Source organism: Mus musculus, chromosome 18, assembly GCF_000001635.26.
Source record: "Mus musculus strain C57BL/6J chromosome 18, GRCm38.p6 C57BL/6J".
NCBI lineage: Eukaryota > Metazoa > Chordata > Mammalia > Rodentia > Muridae > Mus > Mus musculus.
In genome coordinates, this window is record NC_000084.6 from 47,267,756 (window position 1) to 47,280,581 (window position 12,826).

Consider the following 12,826-nt stretch of genomic DNA (forward strand, 5'->3'; position numbering starts at 1 on the left):
CTTGGAAGATATCGGGCATTTCTTTTTTAAAGAAAAGAAGCATTAGACAAGGCCAGTGGGGTAACGAAGAGCAAGACTAGTTACTGAGAGAGAAAATTACTTCATTTTCTATGATAATGCTCCTTTGTGCCTCGCAGGTCTCCTCTCGCTCTTTGTTAGTGTGATAGTATATCCGCACGACATCTGAATGCTACTTACAGTACAGAAGGAAAGAGCCTTGGAACAGTCCACAGGGTGGGGGGAAGAGGGCTTGGGTCTACTATTTTGAAAGGGGAGGCTAAGAGCAATGGTAGCAGAAGGGGGTTAGACTGCAAGGTGAGGACGGTGCTGTGACAGAGGTGCGGGATGCAGAGGGTTAAACCAAGACCAAAGACATGACAAGGAAAAGAAAGAAAATGAGCAAACATACTCTGGAAGTGCAGATGCATATTGGAAGTGTGGAGTGAACAAAGAATGTGCCCAGCCCAGGGTCAGCCAGGAGCCATGCAGAGCTAAGGCACTGGGGACATCTGGGGACATGTTGCTCACTGACACTTGTTTAATGGCTCAAACGAAAGGGCACCGGGCACGGGACTCCTCCTAAGAAGCTGGTCCGTGGACACAGTTTCTGCTTAGTGAAGAAACGTGAAGCATCTCAGAAACAATTCCAGAGTATCTTTGGCTCCGAGAGCTGGAACACACATGTGTCACATTCCCATGAGACAATCGGCCCAGTGGAGAGAACACTCGCAGAGGCCCTCGGGGAAACCCAGACAAGTCCAGCATCCCAGCAGATGCGGAACACGAGGATGCGACGTCATTAAAGCACCAACATCAGGAGATGGAAAGAAGCCGGGAAAGAGAGCACAGGTTGGGTCGGGTTGAGGGACACCATAGTGATTCGGAAAAGGAGCAGGGATGTTTCCAACAGAGTGACGTCATCACCATGTCATACCACACAGTGCCGGGCGAAACAAAACAGACGTCGGAAACAAATCATGAACAGCAAAACAGAAAGGTCATTCAGAGAAAAGAAGAAATCAGAAATCATAAATAAAAAAAAAATCACGGTACAGGGAACATTAAGCTCTTATCAATTTCGATTTTGGCATAACAACTCATTGGCATTGCCCCACCAGTGGTACACTAGAACTTGTCTAAATTAAAAAAAAAATCAAACTCATATTTGATGGGGCAAGGCAAGGAGGCTGGTCATAGCACAAGAACAGCAACCATGTTAAACACCCATGCAGTCAACTCTGCCACCATTGTCTGACGCTATGCACACTGCTTCCAGCTTCCTCAGCGCTCATAAGAAGACCCGGGGAAACAGAACAATGCTGAATGTTAAAACAATCTGTCAAAGTTCTAATGGGACTCCTTGAGAGCCTCCGTTCCTTACGGGAGCGGATGAACGGAGGAAACGCATGCCGCCCTTTCTCAGCGAAGAGCGGAGAAAACGACTGCAACCCAGGCTTGACTAGAAAGACTTTCTTCCACCCCCAGAAAATTCTAACAGGCAAAACCAAAGGGAGACAGCCAGGGATGAGGAATCTGTGTTCTGGAGCCACACACAATGTCACATGCTGAGGCCTGCAGCCTGCCGGGCCGTTTCCCCTTTACTGAATACTTTTGTAAGCTGGTAAGGACAGATATGCCTCTAACTTAAAGGGGCCGATGAGACAAAACCAGCTTTGTTCTTCTTTAAATAGATTTGAAGCAGGACATACAAAGAAACAGAAGTCTACAGGAGAATAAGGAAGTCAGCAAAGAGGGCACACAAGAGAGTGGGGCAAAGGGGCCATCTTCACCGCTTAGGCATGGGAACTAGGGCAAGGGACTGTGAATCGTGCTCACAGGACAAAAGCAACGTAAAAATATATATGGAAAGATTAGCATGGGGATCGGTGCACAAAGGAGTTCATCTAAGACAAAAACAAAGCAAAACAAAGCAAACCTCCAAGAGAAGGCATGGTACATTGTCCTCCAAGGGTCCCTGTGGATGCCTGACCCTCAAAACTCCAACCCTAGCTTAGATGGAACTCTTGAAAACATATAGAAGCAAACAATTCTGCATTGGGGGAGATGGCCCCAGCAACATAAGGGCCTTTGAGGCACTGATTTATTTACAAGACTGCTTTCGGGATAAGTAGAGGCCTCTCTGCTCGCAGCTGCGGCTGAAGTAGGATGTGTTACCAGAAGCAGCAAACAGCGAGAAAAAGACATGACATTTCCTGTCTGGAGGCCAGCACAGAAAGCAAAGGAGAATTTAGGACAGTTCACAGTAGAGTCCCTTTCATTTAGCGAAGCTTCCTTCCCGTGGCAAATGCATAGCAATTCTCCTGGATTCAATAACATATTTTTGTTTCGCCTCTGGTCCTCTAAGGGTGATTACAGTGGTCTGTGGAGCACAGGGCTATTCAGATTCAGCACCACGAGAGAGGGGCCAGCGCTGACTAGCAGGCTTTTACTTCCATTGCTTTTACTTGCCAAAACCTGCACAGCATTCCATCTCATTATGGCAGGAGGAAGAGGGGCTGAGAACTCACAGCATCGGACTAGGAGTTCTGAGGAGTGGGAAAGGATCTGAGGAGCTAGCATTGGCTTTGAAGCAGCCCAAGCCTCTATCTCTTCTGGAGAGAGGAAGCCCTGAGGGACATGTCATTTGTTGTGTGGTTTCTCCTAGGTCAGAGAGCAAACGGGGATCAAGCCTGGCTCAAGGGCTGGGTTGCAGTCTTTTCTGAGATGCTTTCAATGATGGTGCCCAAGAGGTTCCTCACGCTGCTAGGATTCAGCTGGAAGCAGGTACACAGTCCTCCCCTTTCCTCCACCCTTCTCCCCTCCCCAGAGGAAGTGGCACTTCCAAGGCCTTACCCTTCTTGTCCTGGTGGTTATGAGAGGACACTGCCCCCAAAGGGTCTGTGCTGCCAGGTGCCTCGAGCAGGTCGTTCCAGTCCAGCATGCCTCCCCTAGACTCATACCCGTCTCGGGATGCCGAATCTGACGTAGTGGTGCTGGGATAGAGGGAACTGGCGTGCCCTGTTTTCATCACAAATACAGTTAGGGAAACAACACCAAAGACTGGATTCCCTTTGGTCAGTTTGGTCGGGAGGTAGGATACCCATGATGACCTTGAGACCGAGGGCAAGCCTTGGCAATGACAGGACTTGCTGACGGAGATTGGTGTGTGTGTGTGTGTGTGTGTGTGTGTGTGTGTGTGTGTGTGAGAGAGAGAGAGAGAGAGATCTATACCGTGCTCAGCACAAGATCCTTTCAACTTGTAGTCAGAGGATGAAGGGACACAGACTGTCTCAGCTCCAAGTGGGCTGAGCCTGGGTAATCACTTACCCTGTCCACACCATGCCACACTGTAGGGACAGTGAGCCCTGCCAGCCTTGGGAAGATAAAGTGGCAGAATCATGGACATTTCACAGTGCCCGATGGTCAGGAAACACTAGTGTCTGTCCCTAGAACACTTCCCACGGCAGCATGAGGGACACTCCAGAAGCATGGTTTGTGACTGGGTAGGGCATCCATGACAGTGGATGATCTCTCCCATCAGAAATAACTGAGTCCTTCCCATCAAAGCTCCACAGTGTGTCTAGTGTTCAGTCTCAGCTAACCCCGTGGGCATTCTCCATTCCAAGGGATGTTCCCTCTGCCGAGGGATCCGTTCCTGCCTCTAGCATGAAAGCCTCCTCTGATACCTGTCTATAGGGACACACCTTCGGTGTTTAAAGCTGGGTTCAGTGTTTTATGACGCAGATTTATGAGACATTGTTTTTGTGGCCTCACTGGCTGAGATAATTAAACTAGAAAAAGGTAGGTTCTGATCCCGGATGTGGTGCCAGAAGACTGGTGGGTCAGGGAGTCATCGCAGATAAGTTAGACATTTCCTAGGAACACATTTGGATGCTCGCTCTCCATCATCCCACAAGATTAAATGCAGATTGTAGCAGACCCTTTCATCTCGGCTCTCACAAATGATTTAAAGGAGCCTGATTAGCAGTCCACTCTTGTAGAAATAAAATATAGCTTTTCTGTGGCTTTCAAGTGGATTATTAACCATCTCGCCTAAAGCAACATCCTAAGAACTTTAGAAAAGATAACACTGGGTGTCATTCCTTGTGCCTATAATGCTAGCACTTGGGAAGCTGAGGCAGGAGAATTGCTCTGAGCTTGGGGCCAGCCAAGGCTATGTATATATGTATATGTATGTGTGTGTATGTATATATGTATATATATATATATATACACATATATATATAAAGTTCCAGATAAGCCTAGGAAAGAAAGTAAGACAGCTATTGTATATGTGCAATCAGTGTCATTGGCACAGAGGAGAATAGGCTCAGAGTAATTCTAAGAGTTCTAGCCTCAGAATATGATTGATAGCCTTATACATGATAAATGTACAAGGTTCTATTGATAGATGTATTCATTCTCTCTCTCTTTCTCTCTATCTAATTTGCAATTTTCATTAGAAGTAGGAGTTCCAGGAGACTTTAACGTTACAAATTAAGAAACAATGTTTTCTTTTTGTTTGGGGGGTGTCTTTATTTATTCATATTTAAAGATTTATTTATTTTATGTATGTAAATATCCTGTAGCTGTCTTTAGATACATGAGAAGAGAAGAGGGCATCAGATCATATAACAGATGGTTGTGAGCCACCATGTAGTTGCTGGGAACTGAACTCAGGACCTCTGGAAGAGTAGTCAGCGTGGCTAGGAACAACTGAACCATCTCTCCAGCCACATTTTTGTTTGTTTGTTTTTGTTTGTTTGTTTATTAGCATTATATCCTAAAATTTTGCTGTCAGGGAAAAGCAAGCCAACAGAAGTTCACATAAGCAATATAGATTTCTTTGGAAACACTATTCCGGAGAGCCACCACAAAGCTTTGGTAACATTTAAGAAGTCCCTCCCTCTGTAGAACCTGGGTGGTTCCCACACAGCTTTCAACATCTGTTTTGTTGAAAATGCTCTGCTCTACAGCCCACTGCCGAAGATATGCTCATTTAAGCCTCACGGAATGTCTGACTCTAGATGCTGCATTTCTGAGTTCTACATCCCACCTAATGCTGATAAAAGAATTGCGGTAAGAAAATCAGCCTGAGAAATAGAAGTTATGAAGTTCCTTCCTGCTTCCCTTGACGTCTAAGACATGTTTATTTCCATTCCTGAACTCAAGACTACATTAAAAAAAAATTATGGCCATCCAGAACTACAACTCAGCACCCGACATAAGAAAAGAATTAGAAATAGCTTTGTAGGTGGATAGGGAGGTGTGGAGTGAGGGTTGCCCCTTCAAGTAGCAAGAATTTCTTCTACCTGAATGGATAGGCATTGTGAGCGCTTCCAATTTAACTGTGTTCAAGGGGCAATTTTATGGTAATGCCATAACCGTAGTTTAGGGAGAACATTTCTTAATATGGTAATCTAGGGGAAATATATGCCTAAGGGACACGTTTTCTGTAGAAAGATTTCCTGGACCATATGCTACAGATACATGGAAAACGCATCGGTGAAGGAAAGCTATGGCTACGGGAGGAAATTAATGTGGACCAGATGGTAGTTAGGTAGGAAAATGTTTTCCACAAATGTGAGAAATCAGCCTTCCTCCTATCTCTGAAGGGTTAGTCTAATACGCGCCATGTCTCAATTTTCTATATGTAAATGTAGAGAAACTATGCATCTGATTTACTCAACAGAAAAGGGGGAAAAAAAAAGCTTTGTAATCTTTTAAACTTGTGCTTCAAAATGGAAAGCCACAGGGTGGATGTGAAGTAAACAGAGAGCAAATACGTGAGCCTCAAAGTGTCAAGCCACCAGGTGAGAGGTGAGAGTTCAGAAGAGCAGCAGCCCCCAAGGCAAGCATCTGTTGACGCTCCATCCTTAAACTCTTAAACATTCTTAAACAGGTAGGAATCACAGATATTCTTTCTCACAATGTGATTTTACGATATGTGCCCATTGTCTATGAGACTTTGTAACCAAAAGGATGTCGTGAAAATAGGCAATGGCTCGAGGACATGGTATTGTATGTTGATGGGTTTGCTGCAATCATGCTGTCCAATAGGGACACATTTTGAACAGTGGAATGGATGCTATTATAGTCTTCACAGATCCAAAAACTATAGATATTTTCAAAAAGTTAATTTTCATGCATCGTGTGGTTTCTCTACATCTACAAGACACTGTGAGTCTACAGGTTAGAGACCCTTCCCGCTATTCTTACTGTTAACAATGATTGTAGCCGATTAGACATAAGAGACACTAACTCAATACAGAGAGGAAGAGAGAGGAAAAACAATCAGGGCCCAATTCACTAAAAGGCGTTCTTGTAGATGTGACTGGTGCTGCCTACAGCTTTAGCCAACACAAAGCTTACACAGTGCTAGACTAAAATGACGCCTTTCTCTGAAAAAAAAAAAAAAAGGTAATCCCATTTTGGTGGTTTGTTTTGTGGGCCTAAAATAGCTGCAAAGCTCAGGACATACAGAAGACACAGAGGTGCACTCTGGACTGTCTTGCTCATCTGTATTCACACCCATAAACGTAGCAATTTGGTCCTCCCTCTAGGGATACAAATCCTGCACATACACCATGCCTGACCCACAGCAGCCACTCAACAAGTATATGCTCAATGAATTAAATATTTTATTAGTTCATACCAAGTACTAGATAAGTACTATCTACAGCATATCTCTCTCTCTCTTTTTCCCCTTAAAAATATATTATGTTTTCCCTCCTTTGAAAGTATCTTTCTAAGGCTCTTTAGTAATTTCCTGACCTCTGTGGTAGCCCATCACTGATTTTGATGGTAAATTTTTGCCATCTAACTACTGCGGGTTGAATAGTTCCTACCTGCAGTGGACAGGGTTATGAGCTAAAGGGGAAGCCCCATTCTTCTCTGATTTCCTTCCAGAAACTCCAGATCAAGAGCTCACAAGAACTGGGCATTGTCCTTTCAAGCTTTAATTGTAACATATCCCCATTAACGTATGGAAAAATTAATAAATGCCTGTCCTTTGAGGAGGAAATGAAAGCTCCAAACTTGCCTGCAGAGTGATTTCTGTCCAGAAAGAGCATCCCGGAGTTTAATTATATGTTCAAGGAATTCCCTGGGAGTTCAAATTGGTCTTGGATATTTGATGGATGCAAGGAAGGCTGCTGGTTCACTTTCAAGGCCTGAATTTCTCAACATCTGATAAGAATTATTCAGTTACAGGCCATGATTGCAAGGTCTGACGTTGCAAAAGACCAGGTGCTAAGTGGGTTTCCTTCCTGAAGGGTAAGGTTAAGCTAGATGACATTTGCCTTCTGAGCAATTCTCTCCTGGTCTGTGCTGCTCAATATTCCTGTTTGCATCATAGATGAGCAGATGTCAAAGGTGGAGGAATTCTGCAAACTTTTCTGTTCTACCCTGTGTTGAATCATGGCGGGGCTGGGTGGGGAACTGCATTGCAAAGCTCTGGGTTTTAAGACAGTCTTGAAGACTTCAATAAGTCTTTTATGTTAATTTGTTAACCAGGCGTAGGGCCTGAAATTTTACATAGAACAATTGAGCACATTTGCAGCCACCTTGAAGTATTGCTTGTTTCCTAAATTTTGTGGTTTTTCTCTTCTTTCTGTCTTTCCTCCATTTTTGCCTGTGCTTACATTTAAAGACTGCCTCTTAAACCATTCCTTTGTGGTGTATCTAGGACACAAAAAACTATAAATGGCAAAACTCACCATCCAAATTAAAAGGCAAAAGCTTAACTTTGATACTACAGAGATGGTTTCATATCATGCTTTTTCTTTCTTTCTTTCTTTCTTTCTTTCTTTCTTTCTTTCTTTCTTTCTTTCTTTCTTTCCTTCTTTCCTTCTTTCTTTCTTTCTTTCTTTCTTTCTTTCTTTCTTTCTTTCTTTCTTTTTTAAAAAATACATTCAATCCTTTAAATTAATAGGTGTTTGGAAGTGCTAGGAAAACCAAAACCAAAACAGCTGCATTCTGGCTTGCACGTGAGGAAGTAAGGATAACCCCCTGAACTTGGATCTGTGCTTGTGTATTTCAGGTGGAGAACAATGGGCAAAATCCTGTTTGGATCTTACACTCACTGCCTCATGCTTCCTTGCATACATTCTGAAGAAGTCTTACTGGAAATATGTTTAAATATTCAAATTCTTTCTGAACTTGAATGTTTTTGGCCATTTTCATGCTACACAGCACATGCTTGCCTCACAAAACCCCGGCGTCTGTGCTGTTATATGGGAATTTCCCTGTTGGAGAGGTTGTCCTGACAGGCCGGATTAGGGGGTTGGTATTCCCTATCAGCCGAGGGGCTACAGTTTATCTGTTATAAGCACTGTTCTTTTATCCTAAATCTCTCTATATACAGGCATATTCAAGAAGAAATTTCTTCTCCTTCTAAAATTCATTAGATAGATTTACCCAATACTTGAACTTTGGCATGTTTCATAGTATATGGATTAAATATGTAAGACTTGGTCTCCTTAACTGTCTCATGTAAGCAGAATGTATTTTTTTTAAGTATAATAAAATCTAAAATTAAGTTTAGTGAATTGGGGCCCTGAAGTAACAAAGAATCTGTTCTATGATTAAGAATGAAAACTAAAAACTACCAAAGGATGAGTAACTTTAAGTATTAATATATATATATATAGCAATAAACTGACCATACACTCTGTTGAAAGACATTTCATAATCTGGTAGAGGAGTTGAAATGTCTATAAAAAAATGATAAAAATTAATTAAAAAGAAACCTAAGACTTTAAACTATTCAGGTGGATTAGTACAACAGATTTCCATCAACGTGAAATTGTGACAGTAACATTGTCCTTACCATTCAGTGCCACGAAGGAATCTGAAAGACAAAAGCGGGGATGTGGTTACTTGGCTGCACACTCTTCGTGTGACTTACACACTGAGCAGCGATGAGCCCTGAGAGCTGGGTCAATGTGGGAGCCCAACACTCAGAGGTCTTTGTCACTTCCTGCTTGTCACCTAAGGTGCTTCCTCCTCAATCCAATTTCCTATCTCCAGATCTCTTCCACCAGTGACTTTCTCCAAAGCCACTGCCACCTGGCACTGAAAACCCAAGAGTTAGCAGAGGAAGTAGTCATTGCAACAACTCTATGAGCATCAGGAAGCCACGCACGGCTTGGGGCATGGCTGTGGATGAAGTAACCAAGCCACATCTGTAAATAAGAACTTGTCTTCATGTTCTATCCAGTTTCATCCTTTTGGATGAACTGAGAGAACTGTCCAGTGTCATAAGCCATAATGTTCTGAACTCAGCGGGGAGTTTGAGTTTGTAAGTTGAACCCCCCCCCCCCCATACTTGGGAAACCACATATGTAGGTTTGTGTGCTGATGTCTATGTTACATCATTGGTTCACCAAATACCGGCTCTCTTTGACTTTCCTAAAAATCCTGTCAGTGAAGCAATTCTGTAAGGATCGCCCCTGAATACTGACACATATAGAAGTAGTTTCTGTTCTAGTGGGAGCATGAGAACAGGAGAAGCTCTCAGGATGGGACAGGTAGAGAGGCATAGTCCCACCTTCTGTCCTGAGTGGGGATTCCAGAATGGAACTGGAGAAAAACAGGCTTTTACTGCTGACCCTGGCCATAAGGACTAAATCACTAGATTGGAAGCTTCTACTTGACATACATTTGTTCTCTTAGGCTCCTCTGCCTCAAAACACAGGTGTGTACAGACACTCAAACACACAGTAGCATTCCCTCAGCATCTTCTCTGTTCATTTCCTGATTTAAGCCAAATCCCTGTTCCTATTTACAGGCACTCATACCACCAGACCACACAAATGAAATGACAGTGCTTTCTGAATTTAATTAAACATCTATAACAGCCCCCCACCCCTCAACACACCCGTTTCTCCAAAACTGAGACTACAAGGCACAAGATAATTAAGACCCGCCATGATAGAACTTGAAATTGTTTTACTGATGCAGATGAATAGTCACACACACACACAGCACAGCCATTTTGCTGATGACACATCTCCTGCACCCGGATTGATGAGTAAATATTTCATGTGAATATGTGATAAAGGAAAATGTTGGTCGTATATTTTATTAATAAGCCAACTTATGTCTGAGTCAAGAAGTTTCTGATAGTTACCCTCTTTACTTGATTGTTCTGTATCTCTTACAAAGGCATATGATAGAAAGTCAGATTACAGCCTGGTCTGAGATCTCAGTTCTTACCACTTGAAGACTTAGAATTGCATCTATGATCTTATTATAGAGTCACCCAATTTTGTTCCCTTAAGAGCTGTCTTGCAGTGCCATTTTGAATGTAAATTTTATGAATTTCCATACACAGAAGATTAAAAAAATTTACACACCAGGTGAGTCTCCTTTGAGAAGCCCACAGCCATATTCTCAGAGCCTCAGACCTGTCTTACTTGATTCCTAAATGCCTTTCTTTCAACTCAAGTGCTTAGAGATTGTGTTAGATACTCTAAATGCTCATTTTTTATAAAGTCATAAACTGAACGTTGTTTTCTAAGAACATAACACTATTATTCAAGTTCACAACTCTAAAGCTTTTTCAGGCGGTTCCTGATATTGATCAGCTCAGAAGAGAGTCCTGAATGTCTCTAAAAAGATCTAAGTGCAGTGGTGCCACTTAAATGTGTGTGATATGAACTCTAAGAATGGCACTTGGTTAATTTCTGCAAAGGGGTCATTTAGAATCGCTTTGTGCACCTGTCTTATTTCTTAAGTTTGTTCCTATCTCAAACAGTCTCATTTTGAAAAATAATTACTTTCATTGGTAAATATGTTCAAGAACACTAAAACAGCCCCACTCAATTAAAAAGCCAGAGCACAATGATTAAACTTTTGATTGTTTGGCTAAAATGTAGTGTAATAGCACATTATGAGAAGCAACGAGACTGTCATTCTTGTAATGGAAATACTGACATAACTTACTGCTTCGCTATAATTAATACCCCTCACATGCATTTACTCCACAGCATTAGAATGATGGGAGAGGTGCCTGCATTCACAGCAGTTAACTCTGGCAGTGCTGCCCTCCACATACACCATTCTCTCTCTGTTATATCCAGACTCAGATGCGTTGTTTTACACAAATCTGATGCTTCAAAACCACCCTGCGAAGGCTGTGAACTTTTAATTCAGTTCCTCGTGTTGTGGTGACCCCCAACCATAAAGCTATTTTTGTCGCTACTTCACCTGTAATTTTGCTACTGTTCTGAATGATAATGTAAATATGTGTTTTCTGAGGTCCTTAGGTGACCACAAAGGGTCACCACCAATGTTGAGACCATTTGAGAAAAGCATCTTTATCCACAGGCAGGCACAGATTTTAAAACTATACTTACTGTGACAGTCTCCTAGGCCGTCCGTATTGCCACGCTCAATGTCCTGCTCAAATGTCAGTCTTTAAAAAGGGGAGAGGACGAGGAAAGAGAAAAAAAGAAAATTCAGTGCCATGAGTGAGTCTTTAGTTTCGTTAAACAAGTGACCCTTTAGCTAAGCTGAGTGGTGGGTATAAGAGAGAAAGAGCTCTCAGCGGGAGCTTATAGCAATGAGTGTGATGGGAGTCTCTGAGGAGAAGCTAGCTATGAGAGCAGTGAGCTCAGAGCAGAATCAGGAGTTCGCTGGCTTGTGGGCTACTCTTCTGCCGTCCTTACTCTGCTTCCTGAGCGTTACTTAAACAGTTAAAAAGTTTTCGTGCTAAAGCTCACTCCTCGTATAAGCAATAAGGGAAGTTTGGATGAAAATGTCTATTCTTTTCTGCTTTCTTTCCCAGGCCCTTTGTTCCTCATTAGCTCTTTGCCTACCAAGCACATATAACCAAGTGTTTAAAGGTAAAACTGGCCAGTGAGCATGTGCAGCCTCTGAGTGGGCAGACTCTGGCAACGATCTTGTGTTCTCCCTGCCCAATCCTCAACTCTCTTCTCATCCTCCTCCATCTTATAGGTCACCACCACTCACCCTAATTTTTAAAAACAAGCGCACCCCGATTTGTCCACTCTGCTTAGGATTCTAAAATGTAATGGAAAATTCTGATTTGTGGCTGGCTCCCAGTCTATCATGAACCACGTAAGAACCCGCTTTGAAAGGCGCACCTTGATCTAATAATCCATGTTTAGCCTCTAATATCTTGGGCGGTAATGAAAATTAATTTCATTCTCCAAGGATACGGATTTCTTGTAATGAAAGCCAGTATCCATCCAGTCCCAAAGCCCTCTCAGCCAGCAGAGCTATGCATGTGTTGAACAGTGCCTGTGGCATTGAAATATAAATGCAGGGCTCAGAGGGAGCCTCTGGGAGTTCCGATAGTAACTCGAAAACAGCTTATGAAAGTCTTGTTATCTTTACCCACTTGTTGACAAATGATGAGCCCCTCCTCAGCTCCCCCTCTCACTGATTCTTTCTGCTCCACCCCAAGGAATTTCATGAAAAGATATAAGGCTCCAACTCTATCAAAAGTCAACAGAGCCACCTGCAAAGCCACAGCTGATAACTAACAGAGAGTGGGCATCTTTGCAACGCTCAGATTTCCAGGCCATATTTTACAGTTGTCATTAGCTCTGTTCAAGAGAATATTTCTCAAATGATGTAGGTGGTAGTCACTAAATCGTCTCTCTCTAGTTGTCTAGCTATTTTAAAAGCAGGAAAGATGCTCCCAGCATGGGAAACTAGTTCTGTTTTACAGATGGAACTAGGGAAGCTCCTTTGTTGAAGGAGAACCCTGGACACCTCACTTGCATTATGCACAATCTCTCAGAGACGCGCTTTGAATATTTTTTCCAAATGTTATTTTAGATTTCACATCCTCTGA

At 42.7% G+C, this 12,826-nt stretch overlaps 1 protein-coding gene across 4 annotated transcripts in view; it reads right to left on the reverse strand.

Moving 5' to 3' along the window:
- The window catches only part of Sema6a (sema domain, transmembrane domain (TM), and cytoplasmic domain, (semaphorin) 6A), a 125,947-nt gene that overhangs the window by 22,502 nt on the left and 90,619 nt on the right, over positions 1-12,826 (reverse strand). For 2 of the 4 annotated variants that reach the window (XM_006525726.2, XM_006525727.4), the window contains exons 16-19: positions 11,361-11,419; positions 8,831-8,851; positions 8,664-8,714; positions 2,854-3,018 (exon numbers count right to left, since the gene is read on the reverse strand). In XM_006525726.2, the coding sequence (XP_006525789.1) occupies positions 2,854-3,018; positions 8,664-8,714; positions 8,831-8,851; positions 11,361-11,419 (296 nt within the window). The remainder of the gene's footprint in view (positions 1-2,853; positions 3,019-8,663; positions 8,715-8,830; positions 8,852-11,360; positions 11,420-12,826) is intronic. The other 2 variants (NM_018744.2, NM_001311097.1) reach the window with 2 other exon arrangements.